General features: G+C 41.0%; 1 protein-coding gene across 1 annotated transcript in view; it reads right to left on the minus strand.

The window, feature by feature from the left end:
* LOC126160135 (chaoptin-like) overlaps positions 1 to 23,118 on the minus strand; it is a 153,756-nt gene that overhangs the window by 46,814 nt on the left and 83,824 nt on the right. The window contains exons 5-6 of the mRNA XM_049916887.1: positions 15,991 to 16,801; positions 1,836 to 2,249 (exon numbers count right to left, since the gene is read on the minus strand). Coding sequence (XP_049772844.1) covers positions 1,836 to 2,249; positions 15,991 to 16,801 — 1,225 coding nt within the window. The remainder of the gene's footprint in view (positions 1 to 1,835; positions 2,250 to 15,990; positions 16,802 to 23,118) is intronic.

Genomic DNA, 23,118 nt, shown 5'->3' on the forward strand with positions numbered 1-23,118 from the left:
AAAGCTACCCATTCTTCTTCTGCTGTATTTCTTTCCCCCATTCCTGTCAATTGTTTACTTATGCTCTCCCTGAAACTCTGTACAACCTCTGGTTCTTTCAGTTTATCCAGGTCCCATCTCCTTAAGTTCCCACTTTTTGCCGTTTCTTCAGTTTTAATCTACAGGTCATAACCAATAGATTGTGGTCAGAGTCCACATCTGCCCCTGGAAATGTCTTACAATTTAAAACCTGGCTCCTAAATCTCTGTCTTACCATTATATAATGTATCTGATACCTTTTAGTGTCGCCAGGGTTCTTTCATGTATACAATAATAACAGCTGTCAGCTTCGTTTTGACATATGAGACAAGGTTAAAATCATCGTTACCCCTATACCACTAACAAATACCGAATTTCTTTCAAAAGACAATAGGATTCCACCGCTAGTGTGGAAACTGATATTAGATTTTGAGAGCTCGAAGTAGCTCTTCGATAATATTTCACACATCTATGCCTTTCTGGTGCCAAGTTCGTAAATGTAATGCAGTCAGATTCACTGGCCATTTACTCCCCTTAGCCAAGTGCTACTTGGAAAATATTTGACTATGTCGGGAAGACAATTGCGTTTAAGGTAGTAAGAAAGCATAGATAGGAACAACCAATTTAGAAGAAACACAGAAAGAGTGGCCTGTCAACTTCAGGCTGGGCCAGACTAGCTCTGTCATTTGTAATAGGCACTGTGTTCACCCCCACCCCTCCTCTAATTCCCCCCCCCCCCCCGTCCATTGCGCAACTCCTGAGACCCTTTAATGACGTTATACATTTCACCTCTCTAATTACATCCAAATCTCCATCCATACTCCGCAAGCCACCTGACGGTGTGTGGTGGAGGGTACCTTAAGTACCTCTATCGGTTCTCCCTTCTATTCCAGTCTCGTATTGTTCGTGGAAAGAAAGATTGTCGGTATGTCTCTGTTTGGGCTCTAATCTCTCTGATTTCATCCTCACGTCTCTTCGCCAGATATACGTAGGAGGGACAATATACTGCTTGACTCCTCATTGAAGTTATGTTCTCGAAACTTCAACAAAAGCCCGTACCGAGCTAATGAGCGTCTCTCTTGCAGAGTCTTACACTGGAGTTTATCTGTCATCTCCGTAACGCTTTCGCGATCACTAAATGAGCCTGTAACGAAGCGCGCTGCTCTCCGTTATATCTTCTCTATCTCTTCTGTCAACCCTATCTGGTACGGATCCAACACCGGTGAGCAATATTCAAACAGTGGGCGAACAAGTGTACTGTAACCTACTTCCTTTGTTTTCCGCCTGCGTTTCCTTAGGATTCTGCCAATGAATCTCAGTCTGGCATCTGCTTCACCGACGATTAATTTTAAATGGTCATTTCATTTTAAATCACTCCTAATGCCTACTCCCAGGGAATTTATGGAATTAAGTGCTACGAGTTGCTAACCTGCTATATTGTAGCTAAATGATAAAGGATCTTTCTTTCTATGTATTCGCAGCACATTACACTTGTCTACATTGAGATTCAATTGCCATTTTCTGCACCATGCGTCAATTCGCTGCAGATCCTGTTGCATTTCAGTAGAATTTTCCATTGTTACAACCTCTTGATATACTACAGCATGACCCGCAAAAAGCCTCAGTGAACTTCCGATGTTATCCACAAGGTCATTTATGTATATTGTGAATAGCAACGGTCCTAAGACACTCCCCTCTGGCACACCTGAAATCACTCTTACTTCGGATTTACTCTTACCTCGTTGTCCAGAGAATATTAAGCCCTAAAGTCCCTCATATTAGTAGTTACTCACTAGAATCTGTGTTAGGCTTCTTACCTCTGGAAGCAAATTGTGTGACAAATCGAGGATGCGGACGTGTATTTCCGAATAGGCGGGGTGCAGCACGGTGATGGCATTGTAGGAGAGATTGAGTGCCATGGGCGTGTCGGGCGTGGTGACGTTGAGGAAGGCGGAGAGCGAGAGTTCGTGCAGGCGGTTGTTCTGGAGGTCGAGCCTGGAGAGCACCGGCAGCCTTGAGAGCGCCCCTGGAGCGAGGGTGGCCAGCCGGTTGTCGGCGAGCAGTAGCGTGACGAGCGAGGGCAGCGCGCGCAGTGCCCCCTGGGCCAAGCCGCGCAGCTGGTTCCCCGTCAGCACCAGCGTCTGCAGCTGCGGCAGTCCCCAGAAGGTGTCCGTCTCCAGCAGCTCCAGCTGGTTGTGCGACAGGCGCACATCGCGTAGGTTTGCGTGCACCTGTCAGGGGTAACGATTAGAACAACTCTTCACAGACAGTATGTTACTAGCGTAACGTAAACAAGCACAGCAGTTAATAAACATTTCTAGTCGTTAGCACAGTAGACCTATAATTATCACCAGTCCAACAGAAATCATTACATATCAAGGGTTGTGTGGAAAATTTGCAAAAATTAAATCACACGTCATGCAAAGAATCAGAGCTTCAGATTTCCATTACTTTCATTCCACAACCTCTAAATTGCCAGGAGGACCTTAAATCAGTTCCAAAATAGAGCATTGTTTTCCCTCATTTCACTTGCTACAAATTGTTTTAAATATCTTAATGTAGGAGCAAACATTTTGGAAGTATGAGAAGGATAAAGACCTGACCTCCTGATGTTCCACCTGTTTCAGTGACATCTCGCAATATGGTAACTCCTTTATGCTAACACATAATATGCAGCACTTTAGGAATTTCTCACCTTCCTGATCAGTTCGGTTAAACCACATGAAACAGGTATTTGGAATACTGGTAATCATTCAATGTTGTCTTTTAGTTCTTACAGCTGAAGTAATTGTTTTGTGTTTTAGTTTTTATACTACAGCTTCGAAACCAATGATACCAGTGATATGTTTAGTGAGGTAATTTTATATTACTCTATGTGAACAACTTGGTAATTATTTACAATGGGAACTGGTAGAAGAAGAATAAATATCCATGTAGATGTAGTTGTAGATGAAAATAACTACACATGTTTTCAAAGTGTATAATGGTTTCATTTCTACAGTAATAGATATAACAACAGTATTCATCGTTAGTTTTGCTATTTTTGTTCTTATTCCTTTTTGGTTTCGTATTTTGGAAGAAGTATTCTTATTTCAGACAGGCTTGCACCTGCTTCCCATAGCCTTTCTTGTATTTTCTGTACATTTCCCATTGAAATTTGTTCCATTCTGTTCTGCTCTTGGTGCGTAGATTTTGTGCGAAGTGCAAGATTGAACACTTGGAAGTGTTAGGAACGCCTTAGGCAAGTCAGTATTTCTCTTAGATTATTCACTACCACTGGCAAAAAAGTTTCAGAATAAAGTAAAAGGGATTTTTTTTTGATGAATCGTTTTTTAGTCAACAGACTAGTAAAACAGGGAAATGCGTTATAAAGATGAGCATTGCCTGAAACGAGACTCTAGACTCTCTGAGAGCTGTCCAAAGGTTTTGTAAGCAAAATTTTACAGATGGAAGGCAATGGTAAGATTCGGACATAACAAGTTGTCCTGATGGGTGGTGAAATGCTGGTCTCCAGCTGAGAGTAGGCGAGTGTGCGCTCACAAGTAGAGCAATGTGTGGTGGTCGCTTGACGCTGTCCCCCCAGAACCGATTAGTGCCACGCTGGCCGGTAAGGAAGCCATGAGGTCAATGTGTGTTACTTATTTCTTTGTACTGAGGCAACAATACAAGATACAGAAAAGCACGATACATTCTTTCAAACACTCTTTCGAAGATTTCAATTTCACATACGTATCGGCATCTATAAATTAACTGATTTTCATTACAATGAACAAAATGGTAAGTATCTAATCTGGTAAAATTAATCGATATTCAACCAATTGTTGTACAGTAACACTCAAGGTGTCAAGGGCGAAGAGATTGCTGATATGCATCTACGATGTACTCACTTTCGCCAGGAACATTATATTTGTGGATTAAATATATTTCACGTAAACTTAATCAAAAACCTATTTAATGAAATTAATAAAGTACCTACATACAATATCAAGGTGGCATTTATTAAGATTCTGCCAATTCTGCCATATACTCCACCCAATACTTGAGTAATACATATTCTACTAGATTTACTGGATTATTTGCAATTAGTTAGTACTTTAGTAATTAAATTTACCAAAATTTAAATTTAAGAAAGAAGTACTCGCAAACTGATAGCATCAACAGAAAAAGGAAATTCCTACCTAGTGGAATAAAGTGACACTCTGTTTATGGATTGTTTATTAATTGTGGACAAACAATCTGTCTTGCAAATTACTGCAATATCCCAAATTAATTACGATGGAAGCTTCGTCCTTGTGTTAAAATAGACTAATTTAATGATATGGATTTTTTAATTTTCTACTGGAGCACATTCTGAGCCAAAAATGTGGTAGTTTCCTAAAGTCCTGCCCGAGAGTATGTAACGACAGTGCTTACTCTGGATGGGGTACTGAGTTCTCGGATCACTGCAGATGCAGAACCAGCGTTACTCTACGAGGCGAATCCGCCACCCACTTTGTTTTATTTGGAACAGTTTGGGCTCTGATTTTAATTTTTGGTTTTAAGGACCATGATCATATTAACCACAATTTGGACTTATTTTCATTTCTGTCGTGCAACGAACTGTGTCATCACTGATAGTAGACTGTGTCTCAGAAGGTGGGTAATATACATTGACCTTACAGCCACTGGTATTCTGCACAAGCCCAGTATGACGGTACTCTGCGAGATGGAAGACTAATTCATTATTCTCACTCACAGAGAAATTCAGCATCACAATTTATATACAGCCTGCACTTGAGTTGTGCTTTTGAATAATGTACGTCATGCTCAGTGTCATTGTTTCACTTGTATTATTTCGTGTTGTCACAGTGTAGCCTTGTTGTAAAAGAGAGCTATAAAATATGCTTTCGTACACAGTTTCTTAGTTTATATTAATGATTTTACTGAGAGAGGCTGAAGAACCAACTTTTTGTCAGTTTATCCCACATTTCTCCAAGAACAGTGGAAACCAGTGAACTCAAAGATAATAATGACAGTACTACGTGTGCAATATTCCATACTTTACACTGGTGACTAATATGGAATATAATTTATTTCCAAAGCGGAAACTGTGACTATTCGTGTGTTTACTCCTAACATTATCGTTTCGATCGGCAGCCACTTTCGATTCTCGATACCCACTCCAAGCAACTGTTCACAGCTAGTCCTTATGGCCTAATCCGTCAACAATGACAGATGACTCATGCCCCTTATTTTAAAAACGAACATTTATTAGCTACAAAAGTTAGTATGTTCACTGAACGTTAGCACGAAACTGTCGAAACACATTGTGATTATCACGGCCTGTTAGAGTACAATTATTTTTTTTTTCTTTCGTAGCATCTCATTAACATCCAACTTCTCATATGTTTATGATTATAGATTAACTTCGAAAACAAGAAAAATATACAGTTACTCCTGTCTCTGGGTTAAAAAGAAATGTAGTCCATATTTTCGATGATCTTGGTACTGGAAATAGCCACGCTCAGCGAGCAGACAATTCTAATGCTGCTAAACTGACGAACAAAGTACTGCTTTCTGTGTTTGGAACGTTACGGCTTCACTATCATGAACAGTGACGTCATCCATTTACTTTTCTCCCAGTGTGGGAAATTATTGCTGCCTGACTTTCAACCTAATTCTGTTATTATAGTTGTGCCTCTCTAATATTTTCAAGTTTCCAGTACCAACTAAATAAAACCTAGCGTTGACCAGTGAAGAACCTGACTTTCCACACCCCAGAGATACCTCTCGACGGAGTCCGCAGTGTAATGTTACGCCAACCACTCTTGCTCAAATGTCTACTGCTCCCAAATTGCACATAACTCGTGTGGGAAAACGAGTAACTACGTTGCCATGTAAAAAGCTTAACTATATTTCATATTCAAAGACAGTGAGTGTCAAAGAGCGAATATACGTATTTCGTCACTTTAGTTCCTGTCTACTTGTAAAAATACGAAGAAATTTCTCTTTTGCACCTTTTCTTGACTAAAAAAGTTATGCTCTTGAAATAGATGTGACAAAAACTTAATAGCAGTAAAATAATTCTCCACAATACACAACTAGTGAACGTTTAGAAAAGAAACACTGTGAGCATGCCCTGAAGACAACGCAATGGAGACAGGCCGCCATGACAAACTCAGCCAAAAGCGTCCTTTAAAGACGGTTTGTCAGTTTTCCGAAACTTAGTCTTCATATACATCCCGTGGTCGAGTAGTACCGTCTTGCTTTCGTGATCGAAACGTCTTCGGCCCTAGGTTCGAATCCCATCGTTCCTTATATTTTGGTCAATAATCAACTTTGGCGGCTGAAGACTTCCGGCATAAGAAGTAGGTCAACCCTCATCCTGCCAACGACCTCGCCAAAGAGGGCGGAGGAGCGGACAGAGGTTTAAGGCACTTTCTTGTCATGGGGGTGAAAACTGCCCCTGAAGGCGGAAGCATCAGCAGTGATCAACGGCATGTGGATGGAGAAGGCTATGGAAACCACTGTATTAAAGACACGTAACATGTATCCACAGGACACGTGGCCTGTAATTGAAGAAGTGGCATGATAATCCCTACATTGGCTAAAGATACTGGATGGCCCCAATCCAGATCTCCAGGAGGGTGGGGTTACTGTGAGAAAAAGACTGATTAATCAACGAAAGAATAACGTTCAACGAGTCGGGGCGTGGAATGTCAGAAGCTTGGACGTGGTAGGGAAACTAGAAAATCTGAAAAGGGAAATGCAAAGGCCGAATATAGATACAGTAGGGGTCAGTGAAGTGAAGTGGAAAGGAGACAATGATTTCTGGTCAGATGAGTATACGGTAATATGAACTGCAGCAGAAAATGGGATAACGGGAGTAGGATTCGTTATGAATAGGAAGGTAAGGCAGAGAGTGTGTTGCTGTGAACAGTTCAATCATAGGGTTGTTCTTATCAGAATCGACGACAAACCTCCACCGACAGCGATAGTTCAGGTATTGAGGTATACGTGGCGACGACTCAAGCTGAAGATGAAGAGACAGAGAAAGTGTATGAGGATACTGAAAGGGTAATACAGTAGGTAAAGGGATACGAAAATGTAATAGTCATGGCAGACTGGAATGCAGTTGTAGGGGAAGGAGTAGAAGAAAAGGTTACAGGAGAATATGGGCTTGGGACAAGGAATGAGAGAGGAGAAAGACTAACTGAGTTCTGTAACAAATTTCAGCTAGTAATAGCGGTTACTCTGTTCAGGAATCACAAGATGAGGAGGTATACTTGGAAAAGGCCGGGTGATACGGGAAGATTTCACTTGGATTACATCATGGTCAGACAGAGATTCCGATATCAGATACTGGATTGTAAGGCGTACCCAGTAGCAGACATAGACTCAGATCACAATGTAGTAGCAATGAATATTAGGCTGAAGTTTAAGACATCAGTCAGGAAGAACCAATACTCAAAGAATTGGGATGCAGAAGTACTAAGGAATGCCGAGATACGGTAGATGTTCTCTAAGGCTATTAATGCAGCAATAAGGAGTAGCTCAGTAGGCAGTACAGCTGAAGAGGAATGTACATGTCTAAAAAGGGCCAACACAGAAGTTGGGAAGGAAAACATAGGAACAAAGGAGGTAGCTGCAAAGGAACCTTGGGTAACAGAAGAAATACTTCAATCGATGAGTGAAAGGAGGAAATACAAAAATGTTCCAGGAAACTTAGGAATACAAAAATACAAGTTGCTGAGGAATGAAATAAATAGGAAGTGTAGGGAACCTAAGACGAAATGGCTACGGGAAAAATGTGAAGACACCGAAAAAGAAATGATTATTGGAAGGACAGACTCAGCATACAGAAAAGTCAAAACAACCTTCGGTGACAATAAAAGTATGGATGATAACATTATGAGTGCAACGGAAATTCCACTGTTAAATGCAGAGGAGAGAGTGAATAGGTGGAAAAAATACATTGAAAGCTCTATGAGGGGGGAAATTTGTCTGATGTGATAGAAGAAGAACCGGAGTCGATCTAGAAGAGATAGTGGATCCAGTATTGGAATCAGAATTTAAAACAGCTTTGGAGGACTTAAGATCAAATAAGGCAGAAGGGATAGATAACATCCCATCAGAATTTCTATAATCATTGGGGGAAGTAACAACGAAACGACTATTCATGTTGGTGTGTAGAATGTGTGAGTCTGGCGACATACCATCTGACTTTCGGAAAAGCATCATCCACAAAATTCCAAAGACGGCAAGAACTGACAAGTGGGAGAAGTACCACACAATCAGCTTAACATTTGGTAAGGTCTTATGTGACCAAAGTGCTGAGGTCGTCAGTGTCTAAGCTTACACACTACTCAATCTAACTTACGATAAGCACAATAAACAGACCCATGCCCGAGGAAGGGCTCGAACTTCCTACGGGGGGAGCCGCGTGAACTGTGACAAGGCACCTTTAGATCGCGCTGCCACCCCGCGCGGCGCAGCTTAACGGAAGAATGGAAGAATAATATGCGGAAGAATGGAAAATAAAATTGAGAATGCGCTAAATGACGATCAGTTTGGTTTTAGGAAAGTTAAAGGCACTAGAGACGCAATTCTGACGTTGCGATTAGTAATGCAAGAAGACTAAACAAAAATCGACACGTTCATAGGGTTTGTTGCCCTAGAAAAAGCGTTCGACAATGTAAAATGGTGCAAGATGTTCGAAACTCTGAAAAAAGTAGGGGTAAGTTTTAGGTGGAGACGGGTCATTTACAATATAAACAACAGCCAAGAGGGAATAATAAGAGAGGACGACCAAGAACGAAGTGCTCGTATAAAAAAGGGTGTAAGACAAGAAAGCACCCTTTCGCCCCTACTTTTCAATCTGTACATCGAGGAAGCAATAATGGAAATAAAAGAAAGGTGCAGGAGTGGAATTAAAATTCAACGTGAAAGGATATGAATGATACGATTCGCTGATGACGTTGCTACCCTGAGTGCCTGAGTGAAAGTGAAGAAGAATTACATGATCTCCTGAATGGAATGGATAGTCCAATGAGTACAGAGTATAGATCGAGAGTAAATCGAAGAAAGACGAAAGTAATGAGAAGTAGTAGAAATGAGAACAGCGAGAAACATAACATCAGGATTGATGGTCACGAAGTAGTTGAAGTTAAGGAATTCTGCTACCTAGACATTAAAATAGGCAATGACGGACGGAGCAAGGAGGACAAGAAGCAGACTAGCAATGGCAAAAAGGGGCATTCCTGGCCAAGAGAAGTCTACTAATATTAAATATCGGCCTTAATTTGAGGAAGAGATTTCTGAGTATATACGTCTCGAGTACAGCATTGTATTGTAGCGAAACATGGACTGTGGGAAAACCGGAACAGAAGAGAATCGAATCATTTGAAATGTTGTGCTACAGATGAATGTTGAAAATTAGGTGGACTGATAAGGAAAGGAATGGGGAGGTTCTGCGCAGAATCGGAGAGGAAAGGAATATGTGGAAAACACTGATAAGAAGGGACAGGATGATAGGACATCTGATAATAAATTAGGTGAGGAAATAACTTCATGTGAGCTGGAGAGGGCAAAAACTGTTGAGGAAGACAGAGATTGGGGTACATCCAGCAAATAATAGAGCACGTAGGGTGCAAGTGCTACACCGAGATGAAGAGCTTAGCACAGGAAAGGAATTCGTGGCGGGACGCATGAAACCAGTCACAAGACTGATGAAAAGAAAAAAAGGAACGCAAAAAGGCTCCTCAAAGGGCCTCAAAAGCCTGAGAACACCTTGCTCTAGTCATCTCAGGTAAGAAAAGTCGTCGTCAATACGAAGAATTCAACGCAAATTCATAAATAAGGCAGTCATAGATGCTGACTTCTTATCTGTGGAGGTTACACTATGTTTCCAGAGACGTTATCGTATTCTGGAAGACCATAGAAAGAGAAGTATTGAAAGCCAAGCACTTCATAGTAAACAGAGGTAACCATGTACAATAATGTATCGTTTTTATGCCACACACGCACAGAAGTAAGATGTATTCCTATCCACGTGTACCAGCTACACATTGTAATGTAAAATGAAGCTGGAAGCTTAATATATGTGCATGAAAGTAACGAAAGGTTGAAAATGGCCAGTGGCATGTTTTCATTCTCAAAACAAGGAATTAAACCAACTATCTGTGCACAGGATTGACCGGTGCCTCAAAACCTACCCTGGAAGTCATTTACTTTCAAATAATATTTGTATTGGATTTAATTAACTTATTAATTTTTGATAAGGTATCCTTTGTGCTAAACTTTTGTGATGTCTTGAAACTGTTTGATGGCGTGTCAATCAGGCACAGACAGTAAGCGTTAATGGACAGTGTGCTATCGAGTAAGCACCTAGGCATGCTTCATACACCAACTGAGGTTTATTCTCCAATTACTTGTCCCTTTCATCTCTAAAGTCGATAAACGCTCTCTTTGTAAATGTTTCGAGCAATCTATCTGGGACAGATGAAGGATGGAGGGAGTAGATATGCCACATACAATGACAACGAACTGCGGAGATATGGGTTGAGACCAATATTCAGGCTCGACTCGTAGACGTGAGATACATTACATACCTTTCAAGACAGTGTAGATCTTCCAGTGCCCAATGAGTATGGTTTCCACTGTAAATGCAGTAGCATCCTCACCGGCCAAACGATTCGCACCGTCGTCGAGCACTGTGCTGACAACGGGGAACACATGAAGCAAAGGGAGCTTGAGAAGAGAACCATGATCGAACATGGTTGCCGAGATTAGAAGAAACAGCAACAGTTTAAACGGATAATATGGGTACACAGTTAGTAAGGCATAGGGCCGGGCTTTGGACACCGTGCGGAAGCATAGACGTGTGCTTCATGCTTGTAGGTTGGCGGGAGCCTTAGTTCCAATGTTGGCACCAGCCCCTCGCGCCACCTGTTGTCACTCGGTCCTGCGGCGCCCGGAAGCTGGTGCGATTCGACAATTCGCCTTCCAAGACATGTCACGTTGACGCTGCTCTGGAAGATTCCAGACACTGCTGCCGCTCCTAAATAAATACCATGCCGTGCTATCCGCTACAGCAGTTTTTGGTCACATGTTTCAGCGGAACGAAAATAAGACTCCCAAAATATCACAAGATTTTCGTACTCAGATGAAGAGTGTTAAATGGACATCAGATTGACTAGCCCGAGGACTAGTTTTTCAAAGAAAGATTTAATTTCTTGTAAGTAATCAGGATAATGAAGACAAAACCTAATTATTGATTTTAGAGAAAATATTTTTCCGAATTTTCATAGCCAAACGAAGAGTGGGAAATGGAAAATGTGTATCAAATTGTCAAGCGTGATGTCTAGTTTCACAAAAAACAAAAAATTAATTGGTTGAACGTTGTCAGGGTAATTCAGAAAAATTTAGTGACCTGAGGGAATTATTTTCAAGGACAACTGTTTGTGGTTAAATAAATGAAGTTTATCTGCCCTATCTAGTTTGCAAATAGCAGCTTACGCCGACATGAAATTTGACAAATATCTGAGTGGAGCGAAAATTAGATTCCGTAGAATTGGCTTCTTCGCGAATTTTCGTAGTCAAACAATGAGCTATAAACGGACAAAGGAGAATCGTACTGACCAGCGTGAGGCCCAGTTTTGTAAAATATATTTCACTCATTCTAAACGAAACTTGAAAAAGAAAAACATTGAAAAATGATCAAATGTTTAGGGAAATCAGTAGTCTAAGTGTATGAAACAAAACAGATTAGAAAAACATTTTACGATACTTTGAATTACGCTCGAAATCATGTTCAGCAGATGAAGTGGCGATTGAGAATTTAAAGTTCAGTGTTTAACGTAGAACCTTAGAATTTTAATGAGTACTAGAGGACATTTGCCTGGTGGATTATGTAGACCGTGTAGTCTGCTGATGTATGGTTTTCAGATATTTCTATGATCTATTACCGCAATTGTAAAAGCGTCCCAACAAGTTTTTCCTCTGCAAAAATTTTCCTATTGAGAATCCTTCAGAAATCAAAGATAATTTCGCGTGGGGCAAGAAGTAACGTTTCTTGGCGTCGTTGTTATAGCTCGCTCACTTTTCCTGATAAAAGGGAGTTGAAAATTGAAACCTTCGACCAGACAGCAGATGAAAAGTTCATCGAATTTCACTCAGTGGTCTCCTTACGTCTCTCAGCTGGTACACTTAATGATTTGTGGCATTGCAATAATAATTTTATCTATAAAACATTTAACAGCTTGGCTTTCTATAGTATTTCAAGGATACACAACTGCAGACTACACAGTCTTCATAATCTACAGGACAAATATTCTCTGGTGCTCTTTAAAATTCTGCGTTAATAACTGAACTTTAGATTCTTAATCGGGTGCACCTCATTTACTGTATATGATTTCGAGCACGGTTCAGATATGCGTCCAATGTTTCTGTATTGTATTTTATTTCTTACTTACAAGCAAATCATTTCACAAAACATTTGACAGTTTCCTTTTATCAAATTTCTTTTTATTGCTTGTGACTACGATGGAAACACCTGTTGGCGGCTACAGTATTTTATTCGAAACTTGCTGAGAAACCGGGAGTAGCCCAGGTATTTATGTACAGCTGTGCCCAAGACTTTGTACATATGGAATTCCTTTTTGCGTTATAAATCTTTGTATACAACGTTTGAGGTAGTTGGCTTAAGGACGTGAGCGAAGAGCTTGTTTGTTTCCCTAATTCGCCAGAGAGCCACGCAGAACTCACCACGCAGAAATCAACTGACGCTGAGGTACAGGCCCGCAGCAAGCAGCGACTGACCTTGTGCTTCCTTCATAGTCCTAGCATAACGTAAGCTCATCGGGAATCGTGTAAGTTTCAAGCGAAATGGTAAGTTGTTACGAATAAGCACGATTCGGGGTATCAAAACTCACTCGCCGTCACGACTTACCATCAAAATTTCTTCATCTATGATGTTACGTTGGACATGAGTACCTTTAAGTCTCTCTGAGGAACGAGGCGATGCACTACACTGTAGATATAAGTTAAGTCGCTCCTTGCTGTCGGAAGGAGCTTCCAAAGCGCCAGTTGAAGTCTGCTGTTCTACGGTTGCTGCAAGTCTCACCTCACGATATTCATTGCACTCGTGATACCAGACAGTGCTCAATATTTTAGCCGTTCCGGTTTATTCAGGAAGACTCGACTGTTTTCAAGGCATTTTTGTTCGTAAACAGAACCAAACCAAAATGCAATGAGTAGGCACACAAATCAGAAAACAGACTTAATAAATTCGTTTCTCCAAGCAAAGAAGATAAATAAAAAGTGTCGAAAGAAGCAAAGTAATGTCGGTAAATCTTTTATATACAAAACTCATATACACTAGCAAAGTAATTTCGTTCTTGGTTTGTATTTAAAACAATAAAATTGCGATGCTTAATTCTGTCATTGACACAAACTTCCGAAAACACATGTGAGCTAAAAAACAACTGACAGAATCATCTATTGGTCATTTGGTGTACTCTGAAACTAACAGCGCCATCTATTCGTTCTTTCGTGTTCTGCACTGACGATTTTCGACAGAACCTTAAATTATGATGTCTTTTATTTCCATGCTCTGAGTTTGGTAAAATAAAACCTGTATTATGCCCGAAGCTACCATCAAGTGACTTGCGAAAACCCCATGAGAATTAGTCTAGTACTTTTGGAGATTAGCGTGTTCAGACAGGTAAACAGATAGTCACCACGGACTTACTGTTTATTACTAATAGAGGTCATGTTGTTATTGTTGTTGTTGTGGTTGTTATTGCGGTGATCTTCAGTTCGAAGATTGGTATGATGCAGCCCTCCATGCTAGTCTGACTTGTGCAAGCTTCTTCATATCTGAATAAGTACCAGAACCAATATCCTCCTTCATCTGCTTACAGTATACATCTCTTGGTCTACCTCTAGAATTTTTACCACCCTTCCGCCCCATCCCCTCCCGCCCCACTTTCTTCTCTCTAATATTAAGTTGAGGCTTCCTTGATGTCTCAGAATGTGTCCCATTAATCGATTCCTTCTTTTAGTCGAGTTGTGCCACAAATTCCTTTTCTTCCTAATTCTACTCAGTACTTCGTCAATGGTTAGGCGACTACCCGTATCATCTTCAGCATTCTTTTGTAGGACCACATTTCAGAAGCTTCTATTCTCATCTGGTCTGAGCTGCCTATCTTCCAAGTTTCACTTCTGTACAAGGCTACTGTCCAGACGAATCCCTTCAAAAAAAGACTTGCTATCAATTAAATTTATATTCGATGTTAACAAATTTCTCTTCTTCAGAAACGGTTTCCTTGCCGTTGCCAGTAGACACTTTTTATCTTCTTCACTTCAGCTGTCATCACTGTTCACTACTTTTAGTGTCTCGCTTCCTGCTCTAAATCCCTCAGCATCACCTGATTTAATTCGACTACATGGGCTGCAACACTGTATGACTTTATTCTCAGGCATTGCTTCCCTTTCACGCCCCTCAATTCCTGCTTTCTGATTTCTGTACAAGTTGTAAATGGTTTTTCGCTCCCTCTGTTTCACCAGTACTACCTTCAAAATTGCAAATAGATTATTCCTATCAACATTGTCAAAAGATTTCTCTAATCTACAAATGCTATAAACATAGTTTTGCCTTTCCTTAACCTATCTTCTCGCGTGTTCCTACATTTCTCCGGAATCCAAACTGATCTTCTGTGAGGTCGACTCTTACCAGTTTCTCCATTCTTGTGTGAAGAATTCGTGTTAGTATTTTTCGGTAAAATTCACACCTGTTAGCGCCTGCTTTCTTTGGAACTGGAATTATTACACCCTCCTTGAAGTCTGAGCGTACTTCGCCTATCTGATACATCTTGCCCTCCACATGGATTAGTTTTGTCATGGCTGGATCTCCCATGGTTATCAGTAATTCTGACGAAATGTCGTCTATTCCAGGGGCCTTGTATCGAATCATGCCTTTCAGTGCTCATAAAAATTCTTTTCACAGTCTTATATCTTCCATCGCATCTCCACCTGCGTCCTCTAAATATTCCGTCCCCGTTTCAGCTTTCCTCTTTGGTTAGTACTGATTCTCCGTCTCTGGTCTTGCTATTCATACAGATTTTTCTTAAGGCGGGATCTATCTTTCCCACAGTGAAATATTCCTTAAATCCTTAAATTTGTCCAGTGGTGACTCCTGTTTAGCCATTTTGCACGTAAATTCCCTTTCACCTGTTATATTTTCTTCAATTCTTATATTTTCTCCTTCCAGTAGTTAAGTCCAGTGTCTCCTGTTCCGTCCAAGGATTTCTACTAAGCTTTGTCACTTTGCGTATCTGATCCTCTGCTGCCTTCACTATTTCGTCTCTCAATATTGTCCATCCATCTTCTACTTCACTGATTTCCCCTGTTCTAGTCAATCTTTGCCTAATGCTCCCTCTGAAACTCTCAACAAGGAAAAACGTACCCAGGTTCCATTTCTTTAGTTTCCTACCTTTTTGCAGTTTCTTCAGTTTCAATTTACAGTTCATAACCGATAAATTGTGGCGGTAGTCCACATCTTCCGCTAGAAATGAGTTACAGTTTAAAATTTGGTTCCAGAAACTTTGTCTTACCTTTATATAACAAACATGAAACCTTCTGGCGTGTCCAGGTCTCTTCCAAGTGTACAACCTTCCTTCATGATTGTTAAAACCAAGTGTTAGCGATGGTTAAATTACGCTCTGTGCAAAATTCTGCCAGGCAGATTCCTGTTTCATCCCCCCCCCCCCCCATCCATATTCACCTACTATTTTTCCTTCTTTTCCTTTTCGTTCTCCTTTGTATTTTCCTTTTCCTGTAGTGAAGATGTAGAAGAAGACAGAAGATGTCCCAGGTTGAACCCTAGAAGATTTCATTCACCAATAGTGAAAGGCATGAGTCCGAGTTGGGACACAGCACCCAGTTTTAACTCATCGTAAGCTTTTAAAATCTATGCTAATAAGTTTTACTTACCTTCTGATGAAAAAATCCAGGAGGTATGTATGTTAGACGATTAGACTCTAGGTTTAGGTACTGCAGCTTGGTTAGCGTGTAGAGATCGGTCTCCTGCACAGTTCTCAGTTCGTTATTGTCCAACGCAAGCCAAGAAAGTGCCTTGAGCGGTTTCAAGAAATCCGCTGGAAAGTCCTCTCTGTCGAGTCCGAAACTCATCTCCAGACTCTCGAGGCTGTCGGCGAGGTCGGTGAGCGCGTCGGGGTGGACATGCCCCAGCTTGTTGAAGGACAGGCTGAGCTCCCGCAGGTGCGGCGCGTGCACGAACGTGAACTCGGGCAGGCTGGCGATCCTGTTGTTGCGCAACAGCAGGGTGTCCAGGGAGCCCGCCCAGCCCTCGAGGTCGCTGGGGCGCACCTCGTCGATGCGGTTGTAGCCCACGTTGAGGTGCAGCAGGTGCAGGCAGTGCTGCAGCGCTGAGCTCGGGATCCGCGTCAGCTGGTTGTCCTCCAGCGACAGCACCCGCAGCGTGCTGCAGAAGGAGTCGAACGCGTCGTCGGCCACGTCGGACACGTTGTTGGACGGCAGGTAGAGGTACTTGAGGCGCTTGAGCTGCGACAGCGCCCGGGGCACCTCGTCCAGCTGGTTGTGCTCGAGGTCGAGCGCCTCCAGAGTGTGGCCCACGCCCACGAAGGCGCGCGGGTCCACGTTGCGGCTGCGCAGCCGGTTCATGGACAGGTAGATGCGGACGGCGTTCGTGCCGCGGAACACCTGAGCTGGAAGCCCCGTGAGGTAGTTGTAGTCCAGGTGCAGGTCTCGGACTTGTAACGACCTGACACGAGAGCAACGAGAAGTACAGTAGTTGGGCATGGCGGCATCTCCTAAGCCTCCAACATCTAAGTTATGAATTTACACAAAATGAAAATGTTATACGGCAAAGCGAACTGCGGACACCACCTGAACAGGAATGAAATTAGTCATGTGACTAGGCACATCCATGTTCCAGTTAAAGCTAACCTGCAACTGTTATGACCTGCTGTTAAAGTCACTGAATTTATTGATGATGAGAAGCACTGGTAGTATAGATAGTGAAGGTAATGGAATGTACGAGTACAATAATGAAGTTGAGTGAGTCGATGATCAGTACATTAATAAAGGAGAGGCATTGTGCTGTGCAGAATTGGATTCATGTACTACACATACTCTAAACATAGTAAACCTAAGTGCACAGAATATTCCATTTACGATTGTAGATAAACGTTTTTTTAATGAACGAAACCGTCCAGATCATGTTATATGTCGCTTTCATGACATGGTTCTGCCAAATTAGGACATCTTGTGAAGTAACACTAAAATCCCGGTGTCATTTGGTTGTTAAAAAAAATGGTTCAAATGGCTCTGAGCACTATGGGACTTAACATCTGTGGTCATCAGTCCCCTAGAACATAGTACTACTTAAACCTAACTAACCTAAGGAAATCACATACATCCATGCCCGAGGCAGGATTCGAACCTGCGACCGTAGCGGTCACGCGGTTCCAGACTGACGCGCCTAGAACCGCGCGGCCACGGCGGCCGGCCATTTGGTTGTAATGATGCACACAAACTAGTTCAAATGGCTCTGAGCATTATGGGACTCAACATCTTAGGTCACAAGTCCCCTAGAACTTAGAACCACTTAAACCTAACTAACCTAAGGACATCACAAACACCTATGCCCGAGGCAGGATTCGAACCTGCGTCCGTAGCAGTCCCGCGGTTCCGGACTGCGGCGCCAGAACCGCTAGACCACCGCGGCCGGCACACAAACTAGTGATAGTGGTGGTAACACTGCTGCATTTTAATCTTATACCAGAAGATGACCTGATTCGGCAGAAACTTGTCGTATCAGTTACATAAAACGTGATATGGAATGTTTTATTCATTAAGAAATACAACAAAATCACTGGCTTCTCCTGTGACAAATGCCACTTTTCTACGGAATAAATGTATAATTGAGCATTAATGTCTGTGATGTTATGGAAAATAGAAAGGAATATAAACTGTGCGAAAATTTCACTTTTTAGTGCAAAGAAATGGATTTTAAAGTCAGCAAGGGAACTTGGAGATTTGGTTTTAAAATGTGCCAGATTATAAGAATTGTCACGTGCACCAAAGAAACTATTAACTTTTTCGGAAACTGTATTAAAGTTTTAAGTAAATTTAAGCAACACATTAAAGCAACATGTGGTTTATTCAGATGAATCACGGACCCACATACGTCACATGTCACAGTGACAGTGTGTGAGGAGCATTGTCAAACAAAAGTGGCGGTAATATTTAGTTGCTCTCATATGCAAGACATGAAGGTAACACGGATAAAATAAATGGAACGAAAGATTATTTTCAATCTGTACAGAAACCAGACCGTTTTAGAGGTTGGAGGATATTAAAGGGAAGTCATAGTTGAGAATGAAGTGAGACATTGTTATTCAATCTGTACATTGAGAAGCAGGTCAAGTAGTAAACGAAAATGGGAAGAAACTTGAAAAGGGAACTCAAGTTCACGGAGAAGGAACAAAAAGCATTAATGTTTGTCGATTTATTAATTATATTGGAGACGGAAAAGAATTTTGAAGGACAGTTGAAGGGAATGGGCAGTGTTTCCAAAAGAGATCGTAAGATTAACAACGACGAATGTAAAACAAGGGTAATGGGGTGCGAGTGTGTTACATTCGTTGAAGATGAGGGAATTAGGCAATGGAAAAGGAAAGGTGTGGATGTATTTTGCTACTTGGCACTGAAATAACTGATGATAGTAAAAGTAGAGAGGATATAAAACTCAGACTGGCAGTGGCAGGGAAAGCACTTAAGAAAAAGAGGGATTTGTTAACATGTAATACACACTTAAGTGTTAAGAAGTCTTTTCTGATCGTGTTCGTCTGGAGTGTAGTCTACAGCTTTTGAAACGTGGTGTTACTTGAAGAATGTTGGAAATTACTTTGATAGATCGAATAAAGAGTAAGATGGTACCGAACCAAATTGTGGATAAAATAAATGTATAACAGTATTTGACTAAAAGAAAGGATCGATTGATAAGACACATGATAAGGAAATGTGAGTTTGGTAATGGAAGAAAGCGTGGAGTATAAAAATTGAACAGGGTTATCGAGGCCCGAATATAGTAAGGAGGTTCAAACAAATGTAGGTTGCAGGAGATGAAGAGATGACGAGGCTTGCACAAAGCGACTAGCGTGGAAAGCTGTATCATAATAGTCTTCTGACTGAAGGTCAAAACAGCAACAATGTGCAGGACAATGGCATGTACTGCCTCAGGTGACAGTGCTCCTATTGTGAGACTACTGGAGAGTTCCCTATTACAGCCTTCCCTCCCCGTATCTCATCGTAAACACGACAGAGCTGACATCTGAACCAAGTCTTCAGTTGTCTTTATCAGTCACTCTCGTTGATGAATGCACAATCAATCATTACATTAGATTCGTGTCACGTTACCTAATCACTTATACAGGATTTTTCAGGTGTTTTCTTATGTAACTTGCAGGATACTAAGTGAAAGGGGATAAAAATTTATGCAGATAAAACCTAAAAAGTGTTACTCTTTCTACTGAGCTATAAACATAATATATTCAGTTATTTTTCAGATAGAGGTACAGCAACAAACTAAATTGAAAAATATGTTTTTTGATCTCTTCTAGCTGATGTATTCGAATCAAATCAGAGTAAAATTATTTTATTAAAAGCTAGAAACAGTCAAAGTTGTATGGGTGGATGCAACACAACTGGTTGTGTTAAGGTGGATTTTATTGTGGTGGAAAGTTGATTTACTTGAAGTACTGAACGCGTAACTCAGTATGTCGTCTAAATGACTTGCGTTCTAGATTTAAAGTATCAAGCTTCCTCGACGAAATCATCTGGTGGCAATATTTATTACACGTCAATATCCGTGGCAGATTGAATCTCCTTTGTTTGTGCATTCCGACCTGCCCTGTATAAGAAAGTGATACGACGCATTCTACGATCTAAGCGAATATCACATCAAACAGTGCATCCAGTCAGCTAGCCCCGTCGTGACACCAGCCGTTTTACGTCTCGTCCGCAGATCGTTTAGAGGATATACTACGTTGCGCATTAAATTAACAGCGTACAAGTTTTAACGCATCATTTAAATGAACATCCAAGTAAAAATGAAAATACATTATCTACAAGAAACTCTCAGGAAAATTTCTATGTAAAGTACATTAAATGATTCTTGTCTAGTACCCCATAACTCTCACTGAGACATTAATTATCATTTAGCACTCCAAGTTAAACAGGTTGTTATATACAGGAAATAAGAATCCTTTTACTAATACAGAAAATTAAAGTTTAGCTATGTGGTAGAGTGGTGTGTTTGAGTTCATTCAGCGTAGAAAAAGAAAAAGACAGAAACACAGAGGAGAGTGAGATACAGAGAAAGAGAATACGTATCTATATACTGATTGCACACTTATTTCTAGCAGCCGATAATGTTAGTACAATTAAGTGTGACATCAGTTTCTGTAAATAGATAGTTTTTGTAACATGTGGCACGTTTCCTTTCTGTCATCTGCAACGAACACCACAACAATACTATAGGAGTCACCATTCGTGCACTAATACGACAGGTAACCGAAAAACAGCTTCGTCATACACAATATGGCAAGGTATCGTCTTTCCGCAGCGACTGCTATCGCTGCATGACCCTGCCGCCAGTAGCGGTTTGCGGACATGATATGACTGTCTCGATAGCAGACAATTTGATAACACCACATATAAGTGATATCTATCCGGCATGCTTGCTTCTTTCTAAAAAATATGTCACTCTTGGTTTCATAATTTACATATATCTTTAAGATACAAATTTCATAAAAAAATCAGTTGCTGGCTGATGGAAAGTCGTTCCCGTATTAGCGCTGCGAAATGATACTAACAAATGACGATGATAGGTGAGTGATATCAATAAAAGAAGAGAAATTTTTGGGGAAAAACGCCACTTTAGTATTAAAACCAACAAAACGTCAATCCATGGAGTCCCGCCATAACATCTTTCTTCCGAAGAAAATGTTCATAGTCGCACCCTCAGACGGTAATGTGATAGAGACCGTCGTCTGGGGCTCTGGTGAGGCTGTCATATTTGATGTTCGTCCTGACGGTGCAACGATCAACTCTGAAGTGTAATGTACAACCCTCAGAAAATTGAAGAACCGACTTCAGCATGAACTTCACCGCAAAAATTTAAACGAATATCTGTTTCTCCAGAACAACGCAAGGCCTCAGACAAATTTTTGCTCCCTAGAAGATCTCACAAAACTTCATTTGAATGTTACTTCTCAACCATCCTACAGCCCGGTCTCGCACCAACTGACTTCCATCTGTTTGTCACAACAGAGAATGCACTTATTAGGAAGCAGTACGTCGATGAATGAGACGATATTGATGCAGCAAAACTTTGGCTCCGATGTCGACCAGTAGGCCATCGAAGCAAGGTGGCGTAGGGCAGTCGCGTGAAAGGAGAGATGTTGAAAACTATGGTTTGTAACCAAGAGAGTGTACTGGAATTCTGAATGCAACATGCTTTCAGAAAAAAAAAATTGTTGCACTACTCACTGAACAACCCTCGTAACAACTTGGTTATATCGTACATTAAACCGACAACGCTGTCGTTTTATATACGTTTCTGTATATACGTTACATGCTTTTTCTTTCTCTCCTAAGATATGCCTATACGTTGATTGACAATGTCTAAAATGTCGAAATTGGCAAATAGAACATAAATTTGAAAATTGCACAGCCCATAAAGCACCATGTTTCCATTTGAGCAACTCATTTATGGCATCATCCTATACGTAACTTGCGAAACCACCACGAGAATAATAGTAGGAAGACCCGAACTCCCACAGCTGCCTAGTTACAGTTGTTCTTGCCGTGCTACTTTTCTCACTGTAACAGAGAGCATGTAAACTGTCAAACAATTTTTCCAGGTCGACGAATCCATTAATCGTGTCTTGATTTTTCTTCATTTTAACTACCATTACTAACCGTCTCTCTGTTATCTTTACCTTTCCAAGAGCAAAACGTAGTCAACTAACAGATCCTCAACTCCCTTTTATATTTTTTCTGTGTATTATTATTGTTAGCAACGTAGATGCTTGAACTTTTAAGTGGATTGTGCGGTAATTCCCGCACTGGTTCACACTTTCCAACTTCGTAACTGTTTGGATGATATTTTTCCGAAACTGTGATGGAATATCGCCAGTCTCATACATTCTACACCCCAAGGTGAATAGTCGTTTTGTTGCCACTTCCCCAAATGATTTAGAAACTTCGATGTAATGTTGCCTATATCTTCTGGCTTATTTGATATTACGTCTCTCAAAGCTCTTTTAAATTCTGACTGTTCCACTGGATCCCGTATTTCTTCCCTATCTACCCCTGTTTCTACGTCTACCACGTCATCAGGTAAGTCCATCCCCTCAACAGGCCTTCAATGTACCCTTTGTACCTATCCGCTCTCTCCTCTGCATTTAACCGTGGGAGTCCCATTGCTTTTTTAATGATACTACCCTTTGTTTTTATTTCCACGTAGACTGTTTTCACTTTCCTATGTGCTGATTAAGTTTCCGCGACGATAGTTTCTTTTCGATGTTTTCACATTTTTCCCGCAGCCATTTCGACTTGGCAGCCCTGCGCTTTGTGTCTATTTTATTCCTAAGGAAATTATATTGCTGTATTCCTGTCTTTTTGGAATGTTTTTGTACTTTTTTCTTTCGTCAATCAGTTGAAATATTTTTTCTGTTACCTGAGGTTTCTTCGGAATTCCTTCCTTGTACCTATGTTTTCCTGTGCAATATGTGTCCGCGCTTTTTAAACATGTACACATCTCTCACACATAACTGCCTACTCTGGTATATCTTATTCCAGAATCCAAATACTCAACGAAATTCAAACGCGTCTCACCTTCCTCGGTGCAAAATGAATACTTCAGTTATTCGACGAAAGGGGGAAGTGCAGAAGCATTCAGAGACATTTAGCAATACTGAAATACAAGTGATACAGGAATGGAATAAACAGGAAGCGCAGGGAGCTAGGGCGAAGTAGCTGCATGAGAATGAGAGCGGATCGGTGGACAGA

The sequence above is a fragment of the Schistocerca cancellata genome, chromosome 2, assembly GCF_023864275.1.
Source record: "Schistocerca cancellata isolate TAMUIC-IGC-003103 chromosome 2, iqSchCanc2.1, whole genome shotgun sequence".
NCBI lineage: Eukaryota > Metazoa > Arthropoda > Insecta > Orthoptera > Acrididae > Schistocerca > Schistocerca cancellata.